The sequence below is a fragment of the Globicephala melas genome, chromosome 14 (assembly GCF_963455315.2).
Source record: "Globicephala melas chromosome 14, mGloMel1.2, whole genome shotgun sequence".
Lineage (NCBI taxonomy): Eukaryota > Metazoa > Chordata > Mammalia > Artiodactyla > Delphinidae > Globicephala > Globicephala melas.
The window spans coordinates 64,144,003-64,169,132 of record NC_083327.1 but is presented as its reverse complement, the minus strand read 5'-3'; the positions used below and the strand labels follow the sequence as shown (position 1 = coordinate 64,169,132).

At 42.4% G+C, this 25,130-nt stretch overlaps 1 protein-coding gene across 2 annotated transcripts in view; it reads right to left on the bottom strand.

Annotated features, from left to right (window-relative positions):
• Nucleotides 1-7,562, bottom strand: part of HECA (hdc homolog, cell cycle regulator) — a 41,637-nt gene extending 34,075 nt beyond the window's left edge. Inside the window, exon 1 of one of the 2 annotated variants that reach the window (XM_060283689.1) lies at nucleotides 7,153-7,562. In XM_060283689.1, coding sequence (XP_060139672.1) covers nucleotides 7,153-7,423 — 271 coding nt within the window. In that variant the 5' untranslated portion in view covers nucleotides 7,424-7,562. Of the gene's footprint in view, nucleotides 1-4,935; nucleotides 4,979-7,152 lie in introns of those variants that run through there. The other variant, XM_060283690.1, reaches the window with a different exon arrangement.
• Nucleotides 7,563-25,130: the final 17,568 nt, after the last annotated feature.

The window sequence follows — 25,130 nt, the reverse complement described above, 5'->3', positions numbered from 1 at the left end:
ATTCGACATTACACTTCCAGTCATAGAAGACAGTAGGCACATAATAAATGTTTAGTAAATGCATGAGTGCATACATGAACAAAATAGTGAATGAGCAAACGAAAGCACAAGCTAATGAATGAACTTTCAAGTTGTTACCTGGGGAGAGAGGAGGGTCTTTTGTTTACTTCTCAATAATATTAAGCCCCGGCTCATCCCGAAAGAACACCCTCAGTGCCTCACCTCCTCTGAGCTACCCTTCACTTCCACGTGCTCAGTTCACTTGCCCCTGTCCTCAGACACAATCCCCAGCTTTAATCCAGTATGTGACCAGCTCACAAGCTCCTGCTCTTTATTCCACAGCTGCCCTTGTGTAGTACACGCAATAACCTACTTGCACTTATTTCCATAAAGACTCCCAACTAGACCGTAAGCCCCCGGGCCCAATTCTTCTGTCCTTGTAATGCCAGAGCCTGACACAGTGCCTGACAAATAGCAGGCACTCAAAACATATGAGATGGATAAATAAATGAATGAAGAAAGGAAGAGGAAACTGTTCTCACACTATGTTTTTAACTTTTTCCTTTTGGCTAAATCATCTGATTTTTCAAGGTAAACTATGATCAGAGAGAGATGATGAGGGAAGAAGAGAAGACCCTGTATAGTCAAATCAATGCCTGAATAAGAACCTGTATGATACCACAGTCTTTTTCTATATTAACACAGAAACCATCTTACTGTCTCTCAGTGTCTGTTTTCAACAGGATAGTTTAACAAGCTTTGTAATTGGATAAGGCTGAACAAATCACAAAACTTATAAAAGATATTGTTGATAGTGTCCATATCTGCCAGACCCTATGCCAAGATCTTTCATATACACTGTTTTTCTTAATCTGCAAAAATATTCCAAAGGGTTGCATTTACAAAATGAAGGCTGAGAGAGGTTAAGTCACTTGCCCCAAAGTCACTCTGCCAGTAAGTTGTGGCACCTTGGGTTACACCTAGGTCTATTGAAACAGCATGCTTTTTGACTAAAACTTTAAAAATTCTAGGCCTTACTTCTTAAGATTAGAATAATGGTGCAGACAGAATTTCAAAGGCTTATGCTTTCATCTTCACTAACTATCACCAGTTGCTAAAATGTCATTCACCATTATTAGGTACTTTGTTGAATCCTTGTGAGCCAGCAAATCACTAGAGAGCACAGGGGAAATAAATGCAGCCTTCGAAAAGCGTGGCAGCATCTGCTCCAGGCTCTTGATCCACATGGGGCCTTCCTACTGCTGCTACATTTGGGGGTATCAGCAATTCTCCAGCATGCCTTTAAAACAATAAGAACTAGGAACTGAAGAGGCTGTGGGGAAAGGGCACTCTGGCCACAGCCCTTCCACAGGGCAATCTGTAAGCATGTATTCATTAAAAGTCATAAAAATGTGCATATTCTTTGACACAGCAAGTCTACAGGTAAGAATTTATCTTAAAGAAGTAACTGAATAATGCCCAGAGATGTACAAATAAGAACTTAAAGATCAAACAACAGCAGAATGATCAGTTTATCCAAGATGCAGACATAAGATGGCATATGAGGCAATCATTAAAAATAGTGATGCACCTGCATTTACCGCTCTGCTAAAATGTCCACAAAATATTACACGTGTTAAAAGCAGATTATAAAATATATGATCTGATCTTTTTTTTCCCTGAAAACTGTATATGTACTTTTAAAAGTCTGTAAGAAAAAAATTTAAAAGGCTATAAGAATATGTATCACAATGGTGATCTAAGTGGTAGGATTACATGCTTGACTAGAAAGTCAAAGAGAACTTTGCCTACCTTCTCTATTTAAAAAAAATTTTTTTCCACTACACCCATTCTATTACTGGCAAAATAATAAAATAACGAAATATTTTTAATTAAATCAACTCCTTAAAAATTCCAAGGAGCTGGTGATCAAAATCAATCAACACAGACCTTTTTTCCTAAAGTCTTCCTTTTGATACCTTCAAACTCTTTAAATTGTACATAGCTAACAGCCTGCAGTAAGTTCATAGGAGGATTAAGCTGCAAGATATTTCCCACTTTATCTCCTGTTTTCAATTCTCTATGGAATGATATATATTCTTGGACTTATAAGAAAGCTGACATTGAAGGCTCAGGTCCTGTAACAAGTAAAAAGAGAAAGAGTAAGGACTGTGCATAAGACACCATTAGCAGAGCATGGAATGGTTCTTACTATAATATACAAAGTACACAACATGAAGCTTTGATGGATGAGGGAATATTTTCTACCAATCTCCATTACAAAGGTGGATTTCAAAAGACAAGGTCTAAAGCCAGCAGATATTTTTAAAGACATAAAAAACTAACTTTTAAATAAGGTAAGAAAACTCCAAGAGGACAATGGTGTTCTATATATCTTAGACCCTCAAATAAATATTCCTTGATTTTAAAATAAATAGCAGGCAAACATTCTGCATTTTCCTTCTGATGGATATAGGTAATTTAAATGTAGTAAAGAGGGACTTCCCTGGTTAAGAATTCGCCTGCCAATGCAGGGGACACGGGTTTGAGCCCTGGTCCGGGATGATCCCACATGCCGCGGAGCAACTAAGCTCGTGCGCCACAACTACTGAGCTGGCGCGCCACAACTACTAAAACCCTTGCGCCTAGATCCCATGCTCTGCAACAAGAGAAGCCATGGCAATGAGAAGCCCGCGCACCACCGTGGAGTAGCCCCGGCTCGCTGCAACTAGAGAAAGCCCGCAGCAACGAAGACCCGACGCAGCCGTAAGTAAATAAATAAAATAAAGAAACTTTAAAAATAAATAAATAAATGTAGTAAACATTTAAGTAAACACCTGAAAAGAGAAACTATTTAAAATATAATACAAACCTAGGACTATAAAAGTGTGTTTGATGGCCTAAGTATGAGAAAAATACAATTCGTGTTTACGGGGAAGAGGTGGCACTCCAAAAATCTATTTGTAAGCAGACGTATGAAATTCAGAACACATTTTCCATCAAAACAATGTTACTGTATTATGATGGTTACCTCCTGGCCTGTTCTGCGAAGATTTAGTCGCTCCTGAGAACTATTTGTCCCACGCCTGCATTTTAGGTGAATGGCACTAGTGGTCTGAGTGAAGAACCTAATATGACCAGCAGCTCTCCTTCACTCACTGCTGAAGGCTCTCAGCTCCCTCTGCACGGAGGCCCTCTAGCTAAGAGATGCCACCCCCCAGGTCACTCCCTCTTCTCCAGCTAAGAGATGCCAACCCCCAGGTCACTCACCAGTCCATGGCGGGGGAGGGGGAGGAGGGCCCGCCCTCATGCCTCAAGGTAAGATAACTCTGCAGGACCATCCTAGCTCCAGAGCTACCTGTAATCACTGCATCACAGTTCAACTCCTCCCTCTGCCCGGCCCTGCTTCCCTCACTCCCCCACCAGTAACGATTCCAAGAACACATTCAGTAAACCTCTGGCAGGTAAATCTTTGTCTCAAACGCTATTTCCAGAATCTAAGACAAGTGGCTACCCCTTAGCAAGCTCATATCATATAAGTCAGTCACTGTGTGTGTGTGTATATATATGTATATATATATGTGTGTGTGGGTATATATGTATATGTAAATAATACATAATAGATATAGATATCTTGTTATGTATGTATGGGTAGGTACTATAATCCCATTTTAAATATGCAGAAACTGAGGCTCAGAGAAGTCAAATGACTTGCCCCAGATCACAGAGCAAGTAATTTGAGGAGCCAGGTCTACTGAATGCAAGGTCAATCACCAGGTAAACTGACTCCATCTACTACAAAGAACTGTTGAATGAATGAAGGCAAACTCAGCAGCCCAGGGGTTCTGGTGGCAGTCAGGAATGAGTGGAGTGGTGAACCATGGTCATCCATAAAACAGGAATTTATAAAAGGACTTGGGATCCAGGCCCATTAAAAAGTAGATACTACGACCAAGGTTCATATATTTTTAGGCCTCAAGCAAAAAAGCAGTGGCCTAATGGAACCAGAATTCCAGAATGAAACTACGCGGGTATAACCCACTGCATGATTACTAGATCCTAAAAATAATGACTGGCAAGTCTTGTCCACCTACAATCAAAATGCTGCAGTATGTGCAGACAGGTGTTTACTATATCGGAAGAGGACAGCGCTTTTACTCCAGTCCCCGCAGAAATCTTCATAAACCTTCATATCTAAAAACAAAATAAACCTTCATATCTAAAATAAAGCTTCATTTCTAAAAATACTAATAAATTTCTTTTTAGGGCTATAAAGTCCCTACAATTGACATGCAACTTACCCAAGGAGCACAACTGCAACTAGTTCAACTCCTTCAATTACAACCCCGCCCTGGCTTCCCCAAGCTTTCCCTAACTAGCAAATCTTTTTTTATAGAATCAGTAGTTATTTATAACTACTGACTAACAGTGAAAAACTAAGAACTAATATTATCCTACCCTGGTGTCCATGCTGCCCAAGAACCACAAGACATAAAACCATTCTATAAACTCCATACAACTACAAACAAACACTATTAACTTTAGGTGAAGTCATTAAGTTTGCATGTTTGCAGATGCAGATCACAACTGACTCGAACAGTGAGAACAAACTGTTTAAAAGATTAATAGAATGTAGATTTACTACACCCTTGGAATAACTGTTTGATTGGTAATATTTATAATCACAAAATCTAATGTCACAGCTAAATAAAATATTGAAATATACTTGGAAATACCATAATAGTTGATTAATGTCATTTTTAAATTTAAAAATAATTGGGCCTTATCAGTTGATTCTGAGAGCTTGCACATATCAGTTGCCCCTTCCTTTAAAAATTCACCAATGGCACCTCTCCCACCCCTACATTATAAAGCACAGCTTTAAACAGCAAAAAACAAACAACAGAAAAAAGCATTTATAATTTCCTTATTTACCAATTTTGCACACAGGAGGCCTCAGCATCTATGTTAATTGTCATCAACTGCAGTGAAAGGTTCTTCAAATTAAGGTGCATCATTCACTGAGACTTCACACCAGGTCAGAACCAAGAATTTGGCAACATAAAATTCAACTCACTGCTCTAACATAACTCAAGTTTGTACCTTCTCTAACTGTAATTACTGCAGTGTTTGCCCCATTTCTTCCTTCCCCCCCACCCCATTCATTTAATAAAACAAGCTCCAAATCAGAAATACATACCTTCACACAGATATATACAGAACTGCTAAATATACCTTAGATTGCCACTTCAGAGGAGAGCAGTAATAGGGACACCATAACCAGTAGCTTAATGTTTACGAATGAGGAGACACCACCAGCCCGAGAAAAACACTTCCTCACACCGCCTTAAAGTGGCCTAATCTTTTGGAGAAAGAAGAAGAGGAAACAGTCAACCTGAAGCTTCCACTCGGACAATAAAACAGCAGGGTAAGCCAGAAACACCCTGGGAATACCAGACCCATGCAGATGTCCTCTCTTGATTGCCACCTCTCCTTTAATACTTAACACAGCACTTGTAACACAGTAAATGTTTAATATTTTTTGAATGAGTGAATGATAGCTATCATTCACTGATCACTTACTTTTCTTGAGAAACTTTACTAAGCTTGTTACAAATGTAACAAGCCTTTAAAACAAGTACTGGGGGCTGGGTAGGGAAGGGACACTCTGAGCCTCACAACCTTATGAGGGAGCCAATACAATGAGTATATAATTCTTTTCCCCAATTTTACAGGTGAGGACATTGAGGCTCAGAAAAACCATCCTTCCCAAGATGACAAGACTCTAAATGTCTGAGCCAGGAGTCTGTCTTCTTTCCTTTTGCCACATCAATACCAAAATGAAGTTTAGAGCGAGGAAAACAAAAGAACATGGAGAATACAGTCTGGCCAAAAGTTGTATTTTCAAACATTCACAAATGGGATGTTTCTGGAAAAAAAAAACAAAACTTCCCATTTCAAAATTGCAGAGACACAGCCAATGGGGCCTAAGGTTCTGCTCCTAACAGGCTACCTTTAATCTCCTCTGTTCAGATCACTGTCAGGTTCTTCTACGTGCAGGTAACCTGTTTAAAAAGTGAGTGATCTGCGTAAAGAATGGCTTCAAAAGCTGAAACCTACAAGTTAAAAGCCAGATATAAAGAACCTAATCTCCCTTCATTAAAATACACCTATATTCCCTGTCCTGAAAAACTGCCTGACCAGAGGAATTCAAAGAACAGTCCAACTCCGAAAAAGTGTTTGCCCGAAAAAGTGTTTGCCCTATAACTAAAATTATGTCTCTGCAGTGACAACAGCAATCCTGTTACATCTTCACTATTCCTTAAATGCACCCTCAAAAGGTGCATTCAGGCACTACCTAAGATTATTAGGCTTCCTTCTAAAAATGTGAAGCAGAATTAAATAGAGGATGATTTTTTTTTTAACTCCGGGCTGAGAACGGAAGTCAAGTTCAGATTCTCTTCCTTCCTCAAGCGAGCAAGAGAATTAAAGAGCACACCCCCACCCCCAGCGACACACACACACCCTACAGAAAAAATGTCTTGGGGCCTCTTCACCTGTGGCAATCGACACAACAAGCCTCGGTTTTCTGGGATTTTAGGCTCTCCTTCACTCTAGGGAGGGGAAGGCGGGTGGGTGAGGGGAGCAGAGGCAAGATGGAACTGGTGCCTAAGTTTTCAATCGGACCATTCTTCTCAACTTGGGCAGCTCTTTTTTTCCTTCCTTCCTTCTTTCCTTCCTTCCTTCCTGCCTGCCTTCCTTCCATCCTTCCTCCCTCCCTTCCTCCCTTCCTTCCTCTCTCTCTCCCCGGTCCGGGGCACACGCTCGGCTTTGCCAGCGCGGGCACGAAGGGCAGGGCCCGAGCGGAGCGCCGCCGCAGCCAGGCACCCAGGAGTCCCTTGGAGTCTGGGGCGCAGGCTGCACGGGGCGCGCGACCTGTGCGCCGCGCGGACACCGAGCCGGGGCCGCCGATCGATCGCCGCCGCCGGGCGTGGGGACCGGGAAGGGGCAGCCGCGGCGGGGCGGAGGGGCGGGGTGAGCACTTCCTGACTCTCGCATTGTCCACGCATCGCCCGCGCCACCCAGGGCCCCGCCGACGCGCCGTCCCCGTCGGCGAGTAAGTTGGCGCTCGCCCCTCCGGCCCCGTCTTACCGTTCTTGGCGTCACCAGCGGCTGCAGTCCCCGCGGCGGCCGCCGCGGCCGCGGCGCCGGGCCCCGCGCCTCCCGCGCCCGCCGCGCCCCCGGTGCCCGGCACGCCCGCCGCCGCCGCTCCGCAGCCGGCCGCCGCCGCCAGGGCCCCCCCGGCCACCGCGCCCGCCGCGCCCGCCGCTGCCAGGGCGCCGGCTCCATTTTCCTGCTCGTCCCCGCTGCTGTTGGCGCGCTTGTTTTTGCGGCCGCCTTTACTGTTTTTGGGGTTGGGCATCTCGCGAGTGTCCAGGTGCCCCGCGTCGGCGAAGGCGGCTCCCAGCGGCTCGGCGCCCGGTCCGGGAGGCCGAGAACGGAGGGCGCGGGCCGGTGGCTCCTCTGGCGCCCGTCTAGCCGCGCGGCCCGCGCCGCGCCATCCCGGCCGCCGCGCCCTCCCCGGCTTCCTGGAGCCGGCGCGCGGCCACCCGAGGCTCGCAGCCGCGCGGGCGCCGCGGGCTCGGGGCGCAAGCTAGACGCTCCCGAGCCGGAGGGAAAAGGCGGGTCTCGGGCTTGTTTTGATTCGGCTTCGCTGACACGCTCTGGCCCCGCCTCCTCCCGTGACGACACTGGGGATTCGGCCTGGCCGCGCCCACCAGGTGACCTCACGGTAGCCCGGCCCGCCCGCGTGACGTCACGCCCCGCGCTGAGCCGGCCACCTTGGAGTGACGTCATCGGGGCGCCCTCGCTCCCGGGGCCCTGCTGCACCCCGGCGCCTGCGGACCGACCTTCCTGAAATGGCCCCGAACGCCAATTCAATGGCATCTGGAGTTAGTCGGGGGCCTCCTGACCTTCATGCAACTGAGGCTTAGAACAATATGGTCTGGGAAAAATAGGCGGGCAACCAGAACAGGAATGGAAAGCAGAGGTTTTCTAATTAATCATCCATCGAAAGGCTTTGCCATTCAGAAACAATCGTAGATTCAGAAATTAAAGAAATAGAGTTGAGTTCCTAGACAATGGGAGAGCACAGCAGAGTCCGTGAATGGAAGGCCGTAACAGCCTAGTGGTGAAACCGCTCTCTCAAACAGGACCCACCATTCAGGGATGTTACTGAACATCGCAGGTAGTTCCTGGAGGTAGTGCCTGGAGGGGAAACCCAATCCCCTTGGATAGGACTGAGTTGTCCTGAAAGATAGGTGGCCACCGTTGTGAGCAGGTGGAGATTAGAAGGTGACACCTGTGATAAGGGGCAGGTGGACTTGAGGGGCAGGGGACCCTGGGAAGAGTTTCACATGGTCTCTTTTTCTGCAGCTCTTTTTCTGCTTTATGGAAAACCAGCTCTTTCCCAACCCTCCGGTCTCAGCTCAAACACATCACTTCCTTCATGATGATATAACTGACACACCTCCCCAGAAGAGCTATCAGAAGTATCACCTCATCCATCTCTAATTATGTTGTCAAAGTATAAGTTTACTTATTTCCTGTCTATCTGCTTCTCAAATGAAAGCTCCATAGGTAGGAGATTTTATGTGTCTTGGGCACCCCAGCGGACAGCTAGCATATATTTGTTGAGTGCATAAATTAAGTACTCTCCCCATAAACTATGGAGCGAAAACTATGTTAGCTGACAATTTACAGTTCTCCCTTCCTATGTAGTGTGATCTTCTTTAATTAACTCAGCTCTCCAGTAAAGAATCTTAGGCTGTGTTCTGAAGCATAAAGAGGTAGACAGGGAGGTACCCGCAGAGACTCTGACTGGGAACTCTGGGCATTTATAGCATGTATAGCATTTATAGCAGAGTCTGTTCCAGAGCCTGGAGCTACAGGAAAGAGCACTGGATACTCAGGAGCAATTGGTGGTTGGACTTTTCAGTAGGGAAGTGATGAATCTTTTAATTCCCTAATTTTGTTTGAGGAAAGTGACTCTTTATAGAGGGCCACCTCATAGTTATAATAGATATTTTGTGCCTATACTTTCATGTCTATTTCTCTCCCACCCCAACTCCCCTAAGCACTAGAAGAGCCGGGATTGTCTATCTTTCTAACTAATTCTGCAGAGTCTAGCATAAAGCCTGACCCACAGTTAGTGTTGAATAAAATTTTGTTGAATGGAGGATACCTAAAGCATTCTTCTTCTGGATATATTTTTCTGAACCTTAAAGTCTCAGCTAAATCATCAATTCTCTAGGAAGCCTTCTCTGATACCCCAAAGTTAGATTCATCCCCATGTGCTCCCTGTACCTTGCCCACCACAAGAGCTTGCACACACAGTATTGAAATTGCCTATTTACTTGTCTCTTGTCTGGGCCCCCACTGGACTATAAGCTCTGTGATGGCAGAAGCTGTTTGTCTTAGTCTTCACTATATCCATGGTACCTAATGCGGTGCATGGTACACAGTAGGTATTTAATGAATGCATGACAAATACATGAATAACTAAATGGACAAATGCTTTGAAGGTAGTAGATGCAGCAGGATTTGGTGGCCACTTGGACGTGAGGGATGAAGGAGAGAGTTAAGAAATTCCGAATACTAGAGGAAAGGATGATGGTAGTTAATGAAAGGAAGACTTCAAGGGGAGGGTATTGGTGCTGTGGAGAAATGTAGTGAGTTAATGTGGGCCACTGGACTTAGATTAATTTCATTACTGATATCCCTCACTAGACATGGCTGAGAGATCTCAAAATATTTTGGTAACTTTGGCTTTGACTTTTTTTTTCTTTAAGTGTTTTGAGTTTTGGTTTTTTCTTTAACGGTGAGGATGAAGAAGCTTTAAAGTACAGGAAAATTTAGATAATTCTTTTCTTGAATAAGCGCATTGCTCTCATGCCATATTTAATCAGAGTAATCGTGCATGTACCCTGCAGACAGACATTCCCACCAGCTGCCTCCCACCTCTACATAACTGAGACTTCAGAATTGGAAACTTTCCCACAAAAATATCATAATTGGCTCAAAGCACACAGACACCCAGCCAGTTGCTGTTCTTGTTCATTGTGTAAGCCACCTCCTTCTCATTCAAACTGAAACAAAATGAAAAGGAGGAAGGAGAAGCGGGCCACTTCTTCCATGCCCAACCTTGCTAGTCTATTTTTAGCCTTAGTCAAATTTGACACACAGGCAATAGTTCTGATTTTATTGCAACAACAAAGAAAATGTACTAAATTCAAGATGTTAAAAACAAAACTTAAGTACAGTTAAAAGATTCCATTTTCTACTTTGCATAAAACATGCGGAATTTCACAGGAATCCTACTGTTCTAGCCCTTTTATCTTTCCCTTTTCCCCACCATTTCTGAAGGAGAAAGAGAGGGAGGAGGGAGGGAGGGACGGAGGAAGGACAGAAAGAAAAGAAAGAGAGAACCAGGTTAAAAAGCACAAGATGGAAGAGATGTCACAAAGCCCTCCCCTCAGATGCTTCCGGGGGAAGAACTCTAGGAAAACTGAGGAAGCCACTGAGCTCTGTAGAGCCACACTTGGCTTCTCTTTCTTTAATTTCCCTGATCAACTCATGTGCTCTGAAATGAACTTCAGAAAAATCGTACCTCTACCCAAGCTTTCCTTTCTCCAAACATCATCACTCGCTCCATCACCCAGGTCTTTGCAAAATTCAATAAAACACAGCAACAAATTAAGGTCACCGAAAGTAAACAATTTACACCCTGGAGAAAAGGAACAAGCTAATCTTCAGGGCTGGATGAGACTAAGTGGTCATTGTTTCAATGTTCTTATTCTGTTTGGTTTTTTTGTTTGAAATTTGTCCCTGTCTTCTGAACTCTCAGGGTGAACTAACTCATCTGGGCCAGAGTTAGCTTGATCTGCTAACATCACTTTAAGTAAATATAGCTTGAACAATGTATATTATCTCTTTGCACCAGTTTCTTCCTCTGGAAGTAGCTTCTCCTTTGCCCACAGGTTTACTTTGAGGAATAATGATAATTGTGATTACAAAGAACTTTGACAAAAATGGAATACTAATATAAATAATAATATGGATTATTAAATGTCATAGATCTGCTCTCCTATTAGGTCATTCCCAATTATCAACAGTAATTTTTTCTCAAATATGTCCCCTCAAAATCTCTGTTCAGGCCTTTAGTTTGACTTTTACATTATTTCCATAATATACAAAAGCAGTCACATAAAAGGTCAGAATTCTGCTCTCAGTGACCCCTGTACTGGTTGCTGACTCCACTTCAGTGACTTCTTTGCTCATACTGTTGTCGCAACTCAGCATTAACACTGTCTTGGACCCCAGTAATCTAAACAGGATGCTCCTTTCAAGGAATAGGTCAAGTATAATCGTTTGCAAGACAGATTTCCCTGGACTCATACCACCCCATACTCTCATTTTCCACCTCTGTGTGCCTACCACCTGGCTCCACCAATGTCTTCCAAACTGTGGGTCATATTCTCCTGACAGGTTTTAAAATTAATTCAGAGGGTTTCTCTAAGGATTTTTTGTAAATTGGAATAGAAGAGAAAATATCAGAATGCATTGCATATAGAAATTAAGTATTGTTTTGTAAAACATACATATTATTTTGTAAAATTTAGTTTTACACACACACAAACCCAAACAAATATATATATATATATATATATATATATACTGAGTCATGATGTAAAGTCCATTTCTCATTGTGGGTGCAGACAAATGAACAATGACAACAAAAAAGTCTGAAAGTCACTTGCTATACCATACCATGAAGTATCAGATTTTATACAGGCTCTCTTTCCAAGGTCTTCTCACCACAGGGAGAGCATTTTCTCTCTCCCATTATATTTTAAATTCTCTGAAGATAGGCACCATATCTCATCTTTTATATTTCCTCCGATGAGCCTACCATCAAGAGTGCTTTGCTTGCAAGTACAACAAACACATATGAAACAAACAAAAAAAATTAATCACCTATTAACCTGAATGGAAACACTTCTTTTCTCATACAGTGGTCCCCTCAGGTCCCCAGGAGATAGGTTAGCAGAGGCTAGCATTGTCAAAGAAGTCTTCATTGGAAAGTGTTGAAGATCAGCCTTTTTAAAAGGCATGAAAGCAAGAATAAGTATGGAGCATACAAAGGGAAGAGAGGAAGGTGTAGACACTCTAGTGTTTGTCAGGTGGAGCTGGAACAATCAGATCACAATGGGCCCAGTGCAGCAGTGGACACACAGCTGGTTACAGACCAAACCTTGATAACTGCTAAGAAAGCTAGAACTCACCCGCCCTCTTTCCTTCCCTTACTTTCTTTTTCCCCAATAGTACTTAATTACTATGCTACTTTTTTTTTATTTTTATTTTTATTACTTTTTATTTTTATTACTATATGATATAGTAATACTATATGATATATTTTTTATTACTTTTTTATATATTTTTATTTTTATTACTATATGATATATTTTAATGTTTATTTACTTTGTTTACTGTCTTTCCTCACTAGAATGTAGATTTCAAGAGGGTGAGGATGTCTCTGTTGAATCCTCAGGGCCTAAAACAGTGCCCCGCAGATAGTAAGTGTTCGACACATATTTGTGGAATAAAAGAACATATAGAAGAACACCAGAAAAGAATAGTTCAAACCAGAGGTCAAGTGGGGGAAGAAAGAGTCTTCTAAAACCATAGTACTATGTTCTTGGTAGACATAACATCCTTCTCCCGTAGCTAGTGTAATATTTAATCCAAAGGAGACTAGCTTTTGTATAGCAAGGAGCCCTATGACAGCCATATCTTCTTCAGCAATTGCAGTGACCACGCTAATATCACTTTCGACACCTTATATCTCCTCCCAAACTGGCACTGAAAATTCCAAGACTCTTTCATCACCTAGATTTCATCTTCAAGATCCTCTTTGTTTCTTCCCAATTAAATCAGTATTTTTCTACACTGCCACCCTAAAGCACGATTTCACCACTATGCTTTTGTCTCTCCTTCAACTGTCTACAAGGTTTGATTTAAATAATACAGCATTGGTCTTCTCTAAATACCTCTTTTAATACTGCACTAGTTCTATTGCTGCCTACCAAATTACCCCACAATTTAGCAGCTCAGAACAACAAACATGCATTATTTCAGTTTCTGCATCAGGAATCTAGGCATGGCTTAGCTGGGTCCTCAGGCTCAGAGTGTCTCACGAGGCTCCAGTCCAGGTGTCAGCAGGGATGCAGTCCTGTCAAGTCAAAGCTTATCTGGGGGGAGGATCGCTCCTGAGGTTGTTGGCAGGATTCAATTCCTCAGGGCTGCTGGCCCGAGGCCTCTCTCATTTCCTTGTCATGTGAGTCCCCACAGAGGGCAGCAGCTTCATCCGAGTGAGCAAGTGAGACAGCAGGAGAGAGTAAACAAGACAGAAACCAGTCTCTTGCAACTTAATCTCAGAAGTAACATCCATCATCTTTGCTGCACTCTGTTCCTTAAAAGCAAGTCCCTGGTTCAGCCCACGCTCAGGAGGAGAGGATCACACAAGGACATGAATACCAGGAGATGGGGATCATTGAAAACCATCTGAGAAGTTGCCCACAAGTATGTTAATATATTGCTTGCAATCCAAATTCTAATTCCTAAGGGCTTCAAGTTTAGTTTATAAGACAAGAGGGGTGGATTGTGGTAATCACTTCATAATGTATACGTATATCCAAACATCGGTCTCTGTACACTGTAAATATAAACAATTTTTATTTGCAATATGACAAAAAGAGTGAGAAAAGGTACTGACTTGTTCTGGTTCTTTCTTTTTAAATTACTGTTTCAACTAATCAATCTTTGATGACTAAATTTCACGAATTTAAAACTTTTGCAAAATGATTTTTGTTTAAACTGTTTCAGTCGTCTTATTCAAAACACTACTGACGGGGCTTCCCTGGTGGCACAATGGTTGAGAGTCTGCCTGCCGATGCAGGGGACACGGGTTCGTGCCCCAGTCTGGGGAGTTCCCACATGCAGCGGAGGGGCTGGGCCCGTGAGCCATGGCCGCTGAGCCTGCGCGTCCGGAGCCTGTGCTCTGCAACGGGAGAGGCCACAGCAGTGAGAGGCCTGCGAACCACAAAAAAAATAAAAACCCACTACTGATGTTTAGAACAAACACACAGTATAGTACATTATTGGATCCGAATGCCTGCTTCAAGGACACAACTTTTTTAAGTGCTAAGGTTACTGCGTGCCTGTTTCCGGAGTTAATTTTGATTGATCTTAAATAGAATTCTCTCTCAAGATTCCTCTTCCTCCTTTATTTCCACTTAGAACAATTTCTACCAAGGGTATCCTGAGAAACACTGCTTATGAAAGATGTGCCTCTATTTCTATGGTTAAATAAGTGTAAGAAACACTGCATGTTTTATGAGTCATGATATACATTGCTATAGTAAAGACCCTAAGACGTCCAGCAGTAAAGAAACCTGCTTACTCCTAACTTAGAATTTCCCAAGTCTATACAACCTATAAATTCCTTTACATGTAATACCGTTAACATCCTGTAAAACTAGAGTTCTGCTAAATAGTTTTTTGGGAAAATAGTGCCTTTGAGCAAAAAATAACTACTTCTAGCATTAGCATTCAAGTGAATAAATACAATGGTGAAAATTCAAATGAAAGGTAGACAATGGATCCCTCTTGTATGCAACCAGTTCTTTGGAAAATGTCTTGGGAAAGATCTTTAAAAACTCTATAAACTCCAGCTGTTATAATGATAAGGATGCATTAAGTACTAATTCTAAATTATGTAAAACAGCTGAACATTCACGATACTGCTTCCATTTTCAGAAATGTATTTATGCTATCATTATTCCATTGAAGAACAAAACAATTAGTGTCCACAGCCTACTAAGGACTACTTTTTTTTCCAATGGGGAGACATTTTTACCAATATTACAACCAGAAGTAGCGTCCAACTTTTGTTCAGAACTTTTGCTATAATAAATACTCTAGAATCTGAAAATAAATCTCCTGTACCCTCTGAGGATGATAACAGTTCTTTTCTTTGCCATCACATGAAGAATCAGTTTCACCTTTAGTCCAGTTATAAGGGTTGTTATGTATGTTGCTGGAGTTAATTTTGCTTAATAGTGAATAGAATTCTCTCTCAAGATTTCCTTTCCTTCTGCAGAATATTCATTCTGAGTGCTTGAATGTAAATATGGTACTGCATGTATTGAACATGACCACAAGTTTGCTACTCCTCTCTTCAAGAGGCCAAGTCTATTTCCCTCCCCTTGAGTCTGACTTGGCCTTGTGACTTGCTTTGGCCAATTAAAAATGTAGCAAAACTGATGTTGCTGCAGTTCCCATCCCAGCGTTTGCTCATCCTCTCTTAAAGCCAGACATTATGCTGTGAAGGAGCCTGAGCTAGACTGTGGAATGATGAGAGTCCAATGGAGGAGGTGACAAAGACTCTTTGCTTTTGACCAACCTTGAATCAGACTCCTCAGGGTCCTCTTGTTGATTAGGCCAGTTTATCAAAAATATCCCACCCTTAGTATCTTATTGCCCTGGCCTGCCCTCAGCAAGAATCCTATCAAGTTGGTTTAGCCAGACTCTCCCTACCCCTGATGTTTTCTCTCAGTAATTTTCCATCCACTGACCCCCACCGAGCTCTGCGGCTATAAACTCCTAGTTTTTCTTGTTGTGTTTGGAGTTGAGCTCAATCTCTCTCCCCTTGTAGTAGTCCCCCTGAATGAAGTCTGCCTAACCATCTTAAACAAGTTTCAGGAATACATTTTTCCTTAACAAAGGATCTTGGACAGCTGGAAGATAAGAAGCTGTCTTCCAGCCTCAGCTAAGCTCCTAGCTCAATGGTTCTCAGCCTGAGCAGTTTTGCCCCCAGGGGCATTTTTGGTTGTCACTTCTAGCATCTGGTAGGTAGAGGCCAAGGATGTGGTTAATCCTGCAATGCACGGGACAGCCTCCACAACAAAGAATTATCCCAGCCCCAAATGTACTGCCAAGGTTGAGAAATCCTATCCTAGCTGAATGCAGCCGTGTGAGTCACCACAGCTTCACCATATAGAGCGGATTGTCCAGATGAGCCCGTTCAAGCCACAGGATTGTGAGAAATGGTACCTAGCTGCTGTTCTAAGCAGCTCTTGGGGTAGTTTCAATGCTGTGCTCTTGTTTAACCACTGAGGAGGGGAAGGGAAGGAGTCCTGACTTGCAGTGTTTGCACCTGCCCAAGGTATAAATGCTCCTACCATGGCCAAGTTCAGGCTGCCAACATGAGCCACTGAACACAAGGCTATAAAGAGGCGTGACAGTTGGCTCTGTGAATCAGTAGGACTTGGTTAGACTGTCATAGGCAACTGAGGTAACATATGTAAAACGTCCTTTTATATCTGAATTCTAGGCAGGGGCTTTCCCATGTTCCGTTGACCACCTAGTCAGGGGTCTCTACTTATGTACTGTCTGTGATCACATTTCTATCAGAAGCTTCTTGAAATGCCGAGACATTGATTCCAGTATTTCTGGCTTGTGCCATTTTTTACACCATTAAAACTGTCAAATTGGGTTTAGTCAAGAGGCTCCCACAGAGGATCACAGCATGGGCTCCACTCCAAAGTAATGCCACAGCACTCTCAAATCTGTAGTCCTGAGGCGAACGGTCTGATTTGGAATAAAATATTGCTCTCCCTAAACTGTGGGTTTTCTTTGTGAAATGTAACTTCTGAACAATAACTAGAGGATCCAGGCTAAAGTGGAAGCAGGGGTGGGGAGACAACCACCTAGGCCAGCTTTGGGCCCATGCTAAGGCATGCTTTTGTTCAGAAAAAAAAAATTTTTTTTGGCCACTTGGCTTGCAGTATCTTAGTTCCCTGACCAAGGATCGAACCCTGGCCCCTGGCAGTCAAAGAGTGCAGTCCTAACCACTGGACCACCAGGGAACTCCCCAGAAAAAAAAAATTTTTTCCCAGATAGATGGAATTGCTTCTAGCACATAAGCCCAAAACATTCTTTGTTATTTCCTAGAGCACCCATTCGTCAGGTTTCAGGGGACACTGGATTTAGGTTCTATTAAGTGTTATTAGAGCTGTGTGGTTAGGAGACTATGCACAGAGCCAAACTTCCCAGGTTTCAGGCTTGGCTTACTAGCTGTGTGACCTTCGGCAACATATCTGTGAAATAGGGATAATAATGGTATCTATTTCAGAGTTAAGACAGATAATTTTTGTGTAGTGCCCAGCACATAGTAAGCTCTCAATAAACAATAGCTATTATTTTTATTAGCAGGAACATTTGAAGTTTATATTCACTGTTGCTACTCAAAGGCCCTCCTTTTAACTGTAAATGCTATTTAACATTCTACTTTTTTAACTGTAAACAAGTTTTTTTTTTTTCTAAAAGCAGTGCTGGTTCTAGGTCAAGGATAAACTGTTTTCAGCACACAACTTTAGTCTCATCCAAGAACAAACCACACACTACTTCCTGTTGTGTGCAAATACGGGTACCTTAAAGAGACAGTCAAAACCAGGGACACACACGGATGCGAAGATTGCAACAGAGTGCACTCTGGTGTACACAGCTGGCAGCCAGAATGGGAGAAGATAATAAGAAGCAATAGTTTCTTTGCCCAAGAGTTTGAAGTTGATTTGTGTGGGTATAAGAAGTTATTGCAAGTTACTAGATTAAAAAATAATGCAATGAAAACAGTATTTTTGGAAGAATAGTCTGACATTCAATAACATTCAGGACTGATAGGATAGAAAAAGTGGTGACTCAGAAGCCAGCAGAAAATCTACTGTATCATTTTGGGGATGAGATCATGAGAGTTTGGGATTAGGAGGTCAACGGGGAAACCAGAGGAAAGGATGTACATGACAGACATTTTGAAGGAAGAAATCATAGGCCCTAAAGACAAAAATCTTTGACCTTAAAGAAAGGCAATCTCATCACTATCTTATTTGATTTAGATGGATACCATGAATTTCAATACCCACAAATAAATTGGTAGCACATTCCATTCTGGGAAAGCCCATAAGGGTAAAAAGGAACCCAATATTTACCCTATTGGTTTTTTGCTTTTTTTTTTTTTTTTTTTTTGCGGTACGCGGGCCTCTCACTGTTGTGGCCTCTCCCGTTGCGGAGCACAGGCTCCGGACGCGCAGGCTCAGCGGCCATGGCTCACGGGCCCAGCCGCTCCGCGGCATGTGGGATCTTCCCGGACCGGGGCACGAGCCCGTGTCCCCTGCATCGGCAGGCGGACCCTCAACCACTGCGCCACCAGGGAGGCCCGGTTTGTTTGCTTTTAAAGAACAAAATTAATTTACTATTAATCAAGATTTGAAAGCTCTAGTTAACACTGGGCATTTTGCCACTAAAAGATGCTGCCCAGTGAGCTAGATATCTTTTGTACCAACTCTGGATTAAGCCAACAATCCTGGGTTCAATGGTTTCTCAAGACATTTTTAGGTTTCAGTCTGAGATGAAAGAAGTGCCAGACATTTCCTGCCCAGCCTCCTAGGTGACTCTGTTTCCTAACCTAGTATCCAAAGAAGTAGATGTAACTACTCAACATGTATTTTTCTGGTACCAATTTTATGCAAAGCTCTGTAATAGATGGCTAGCAAGCACCGTTCATTTATAAGTCACGAAGGTGTCATGACCATAGCATGAACAGGTTAAACAGAAGGAACTTTAGATTTGCTCCGTCTATTTACCTTTAACTCATGTGTGGGATATCTTCTGACTTCTTGTCTATAGGTGACAATTTGATTCACAGTCTTTTCCCTTTGTCTTACCACAGAAGAGAAAACAGGCATGGATCAAATTACCAGCTGATTCTTTTCTATTTTATAATGACAACTGCATTTGGTTTATTTTCAAAATATTTACTGAGCATATAATGAAGGTCTGTGCCACATCCAACTGCAGTGATGAAGAAACAAACCCAGTCCACTCTAAAGGAGTTCAGAGCCTGGTGAGAGAAGGCCACAGATAATGTCCTTATTCTCATGTCTTTCTTCAAAAGGACTTACAGAGAACAAAGAGATGTGCAACATAAGAAAATGAAGTATATTAGAAGAAAATGAGAAAGATAGGGCAAAGGGAAAGCAATGATGGGATCATACAATAGAGGTGGACTAATACACAAAATAAATACAATGAAGGGGCTTCCCTGGTGGCGCAGTGGTTGAGAGTCCGCCTGCCGATGCAGGGGACACGGGTTCGTGCCCTGGTCCGGGAAGATCCCACATGCCGCGGAGCGGTTGGGCCCGTGAACCATGGCCGCTGAGCCTGCGTGTCCGGAGCCTGTACTCCGCAACGGGAGAGGCCACAGCCGTGAGAGGTCCGCGTACCGAAAAAAAAAAAAAAAAAAAATACAATGAAGGCCTACATGTATTTGCTAAGGATCCACTAGGAATTTGGCTCTAAGCTTTTTAGCAATCTCTGTAAAAGAAGAAACATGGTCAGTCACACAATCCACAGCTTCCACCAGATAAAAGCGGAATAACTACTCAAGAAAAATATAGCTAGTCCTGATATAAGGCCAAACAATCAAACCCCCAAGGATCCTACAAATGCAATACTATTGATATCCTGAAGAGCATCCTCAATAATATCCTTGTAGTGAAGGAGTGGGGCTATTTCTTATAGCACATCTCAGTGTGAGCTGATGTCTTATCATCAAAGTCCAGTTCAGTAAAAGCAATTTTACATGGTTTTGCCTAAGCAGAAAAATTCATTATAATGTGATAGAAATATGCATAAAGTTCTATGGGAGAACAGAGGGGACACAACTGCAATTTCATTGTTCAAACCGTTGGAGCGTGGGACTTCCCTGGTGGAGCAGTGGATAAGACTCCGTGCTCCCAATGCAGGGGGCCTGGGTTTGGTCCCTGGTCGGGAAACTAGATGCTACATGCATGCCGCAACTAAGAGTTAGAATGCCACAACTAAGGAGCCCTCATGCCACAACTAAGGAGGCCGCATGCCACTCCTAAGGAGTCCAGCTGCCAAAACTAAGACCTGGTGCAACCAAGTAAAAAACCCCCCAAAAAACTGCTAGAGCAGATGTCATTATTGAGGAGAGATTCTGGGAACTTCTATTCAGTTTCCAAAGGAAATATGCAAGTTTTGCTGCAAACACCTAACCTTCTTAAAACTCGAATTTTTATTATGGATGCAATATTGTTTTAAAAGGGCATTCTCACCATGGCAAAATTCACATTAAAAAATCAAGACACTTTCAATTGAAAGATTCTCATTTTCTCTACAGGGTACATATCTCAGCTCACCTTTAATATTAAATATAATGAACAATAAATTGAGGGGAAAAAAAGAGTCTACTAACCTGAGGGGTGGGTGCCCATAGAATCGATGAGAGGTTAGAGTTATATCAAGTTTATAGTAGGTTCCCCCGGAAACCCAAGACCACAAAACAAAGGGGGTTCTTGGGAGATGAGTTCTGATTCCATGTTAAACTGCATTTAAAAAAAAATGATATGGTCAGGAGTTAGATTTCTACCTGATAATAGAAAAAGAAAGGACACACAGAAAAAGAGGTTGTCAACATAATTCACACATCTGGTATCAAAGAGTCTTAAATTGCTAATCCACTTAATGAAAAGGGGTGACAAGATTTGTCTTGAAGGGAAAGAAAAGCAAAAAGAATGTAAATGCTTCTATGGTTGGTTTTATGAAGGAAGTATTTTTCTTCAATATTCAAAGAGGTGTGAAAGGGAAGTGGCATTTTCCAGCTCTTTGTACCATGACCAGCTTCCTCATCAACAGGTTCAGGGCAGCCTGGGTGAACCAGTCAAGTGAGTGACAGCAGGGTCTCCATAGCTCGGTGATTGAGACTAACACCAGATAGCAAAGGATAACGTTAAATCCCCACAGATAAAAAGGCACAAAACGAGAATGATTGGCACAGATGAGAAATCTACTTGCCCAACACCAGTCAAAGAGCACTGAGAACCATTTGCACTGATGCTCTATCTCCCAGTACCTGTGATTAGCTGCTGAGATTACAAAACAATATTTAAGATCTTCACCCAGCAGTGCTTTCGATACTAAGGTTGACAACATTGTGTGCGTGACAGAAATAAAAACCGAGTATTTCAAATCCATCTGCCACCCTGTAAAGAGGGTGGATCACTCAGCTTAAGAATCTTTTGTCTGCTGAGCACAAATGAAGTCATCCTTGGTACTACAGACACTTGGAGACAGTATTAAGTGATGGGTGAGGAGGCGTGGGCGTGAGATCTATTTCTAAGCAGAGAGAGGGGAAAGGTGGGCGGGAAGGAAACTAGGAGGGTAGGAAGCTGGAGGTGTTATGAAAGGGAGGGAAGAGGAAACACAGGGTGCTAGCGACGCATCAACTGGCGGGAGCGAGAGGGAGAGATCTGGGGGAGAAAAGAGATTTGAGGAAGGAGACTCGCCTCTTCGAGGAAATGTTTTGCCCTGTAACCAACTGCCCCAGTCACCATATACGCGTATATCACAATGTAAAACCTCGTGTAAAATACCAGCCTCTCAACACTGGCTTCCGGGGTGGATTTTCTTTGGGGGAACCAAAAGTCATGTTTGATCCTACTTCACAGCTGGAGTGGGTCGAGAATAGAGGCGGCCCCGAGAGGACAGGCACATCCATCCAGTGTATTTTCCTAACTCTGTGACGAGCCAATAAAAATCATTGAAAGCCTGCAGCCATCTTTGTCTCCACATCACTCTTCCCACTTCATCCACTGAGTGTCCAGATCCTGTAGATTCTGCCTCTCCAGTCTCCCACAAGTAGACCTCCTTCCTTTCTATTCCCACCACCATTTCCCCTGTATAACCTTCCCTGACTTCTGGCAGGGCTCAATCTCTCCCAGCCCTCAATACCCGCCACCCTTTTCTGTAATTCACTTCCCCCTTGGATCTGTTCTAACTTATATTTTGAATTATTGATATTTAGGCAGACACTGACTCTCTGAGTACACCGGTAGCTATATGAGAGCTGCGTTCTCCTCAACTTTATAGATTTGACAAATAGTGTTTAGGAAATCTTCGTGAAAGCAAGGGAGAGAGAAGGAAAGGGGAATGAAAAGGGAAGTAGAAAGGGATGGAATAAAATGAAAGGGGAGAGAAGGAAGGGAGTGGAAGAAATTCAGTAGCATCTTTTTATCTGGGGTATGTAATAGGTCTTCCGTACAAGTTTAATTTTGTTTCTTCTCAAAATAATCTTTTCCGTGCTTTTTCTTTTTTCATAACCGCATCCCTATTTTATTTGGAATAGGTGACTCACACAGCATTTATACATATTCAAATGCCAGTGTTTAGCCCCACATTTCCCTCTTACCCTAATACCTCTTCTACTTTGATTTTCTTTACAATCAATGTTCTTTATTCTTCAGATAGTAGAAAAATAGACTAAAAAGTTTGGAGGCTGTTCTAAATAATTTTATTCTACTGTATACTTCATTTATCCTTTCTGAGTATCAGAGGTATTTCATGAGGGCCAGTATGTTATATATTTCTAAAATGATTATTTTTCTCATTTCTCTGGCTCAGAGAAATCTGACAAGAACCTCTGCAGCTGCACTGGTTATAGTCTCAGACTGATCCCCAGCCAGGTGCAAGGACAATGGCTGTTTATTAATATACCCCAGGCCAGCTGTTGTCTTAACATGTGCAATACCCAGGCCCTGGGGATGAGGACTCTATTTTATCTGCAGCCTCCCCCTTTTTGGTAAGGAATAAACTTTGCTATCGGTTTTGAAATAGCTTCTAATAAGTTAAAAGAAATAAATTTTTTTATGCAATATATTTTTCACCCAAAGCACCAATGATAGACCCTAATGTCTGCTGTGAAATGATGAGTGAAATGATGTATGTGATTTCACTCGAGTCTGCCATGGAAATCAATCCTCCATGAAAGTACCCTATAATCGGGTATAATTGAACATAATGAACAGGTAAAACATGAAACAGAAGAACACATTGGCAGGTAATATGTAAGAGGACCAAGCGAATACTCGTAAAAGGGAGACAAGACAATATAGGTGATATTTCAGTTTTTAAAACTACTAACAAAGTTCTCTAAGGAACCCCCAAAATAGCGAGAGGGGCTCCAGCTTGCAAATAGGCCATACTCTCCATTCTGTCACTTTTAAGTTTGTGCCTTATTCATAAATACTTGATCATCATCATTCATAAATACTTATCATCTAAAATCAGAAAGGCGGCAGAAACTAAAGTATTCTGTGTCAGATTTATTTTATCCAAAGTCATACAATCTTACATTGGGAAGAGACCTTGCAATCTGAACTCCCGTTGAGCCCTGGAATTCCTTCTACCAAGTCCTGAAGCAGATGATCATTTAGCCTTAGACTGACTCCAAACTTGCTTCATCATTTAGCCTTAACTTGAACTCTTCCCATGACAGTGAGCTAAGGCAGGCTACTTCATTATTGGAGATTTGTGTTTCCCAGAAATTTCCTTCGTATGTTAAGGTGAATCTTGCTTCCTTATAATTTCTCTCGATTGATCATAGTTTTGCTCTCTGGAAGATTCTATGTTATCATTTGTGGAGAAACCCTTGAGTAGATAGAGTGACAATTTAAGATATCCTAGGTCTGAAGAGTAGACAACTAAGAGAGGTGAAATAAGATACATACTTATATATCCAACGATGCCTTTGGATCAAAGTAAATAGCATAGCTCGTTATTCCAACTTACATTCACAGTACATAGTGTATACAGTTAAGATTTAAAGGTATGTCACCCTCAAGTACAATGTGATACCTTCTCTAACTAGACTCAGTCGTCATCCCTCAATTTGTTATATTGTTCCAATTTCTGTGATCTCCCCAGCCTAAAATCAAGCAGGTGAAAGGCTTTGGGAATGAGAGACATAGGAAAATAATTTTTCCAAGTATTTTTTTCCCTGAAAGTATTCGGGAATGGCATTTCTTTTTGCTTAGTTTTTAGCCCAATGAACTTGATGTTAAAATTTGTCACATATAAACAGAGAGGCCTTGGGAGACATCTGCATCACTCCAGACTCAGGCAAAACTACAGACTTTGCAAACAACACCTTGAAACTCTACCACTTCCCCTGCTTCTGAGGTTAAAAGCAAGCGCTTGCCCTCATTACTCTAGTTAAGATCTTATCTTCTGTTGTTTTTCTTCCTCTGATAGGCTGCCCTGGGCACAGTAGAAAAGTGCTTTGATATTTGCTTTCCTCCAGGCTCAAACTAAAAGAAGACCATCAGGAAAATACACTGGCACTCACACATACACACGCACGCGCCCGCGCCGCGCGCACACAGCATTAGTCTATGCATTTCTAACTTTCCTTCCTCATTTGTGATGGGTAAATCACCATGTCCTCTGCTTTGGGTTTTTATAACCATAACTTCATAAAAGAGATTTGTTCACTTCAAGTAATTAACTTTTTCTTCCTCTAAACAAATTTCGAAAGGGATATATTTTCAACACTGTAGATTAGTTCTCTCATAAGTTACTAATATGTTGAATTCCTTTTGAACAACAACGGAGCATATATTTCTATCATATGCTTCAAAGAATATAGCAGACTGAGTTCTAGAAAGCAGGAGTGCTTTCTAGAAATGGATACATTTTTTAAACCAAATGGCCAAATTAAGCCAGATTATGCTGGGAATCTGAGATATTTAAAGATCATTAGAATTGACAGAATAAAGAAATACCTATTTAGGGCTTCCCTGGTGGCGCAGTGGTTGAGAGTCCGCCTGCCGATGCAGGGGACACGGGTTCGTGCCCCGGTCCGGAAGGATCCCACATGCCAAGGAGCGGCTGGGCCCGTGAGCCATGGCCGCTGAGCCTGCGCATCTGGAGCCTGTGCTCCGCAACGGGAGAGGCCACAACAGTGAGAGGCCCGCGTATCGCAAAAAAAAAAGAAATACCTATTTAAATGCAAAATAATTCTTTTTCTCTTTACCTTTTTAAGGTCAGTGAAAGAGAGTTCTCACAATTTTACAACTGTTAAAAAAATTAAACTATATAACATCTACTTTCATAAATATTTATCCAGTTTAGTCTTAAAAAACAAGCCAGGAGGC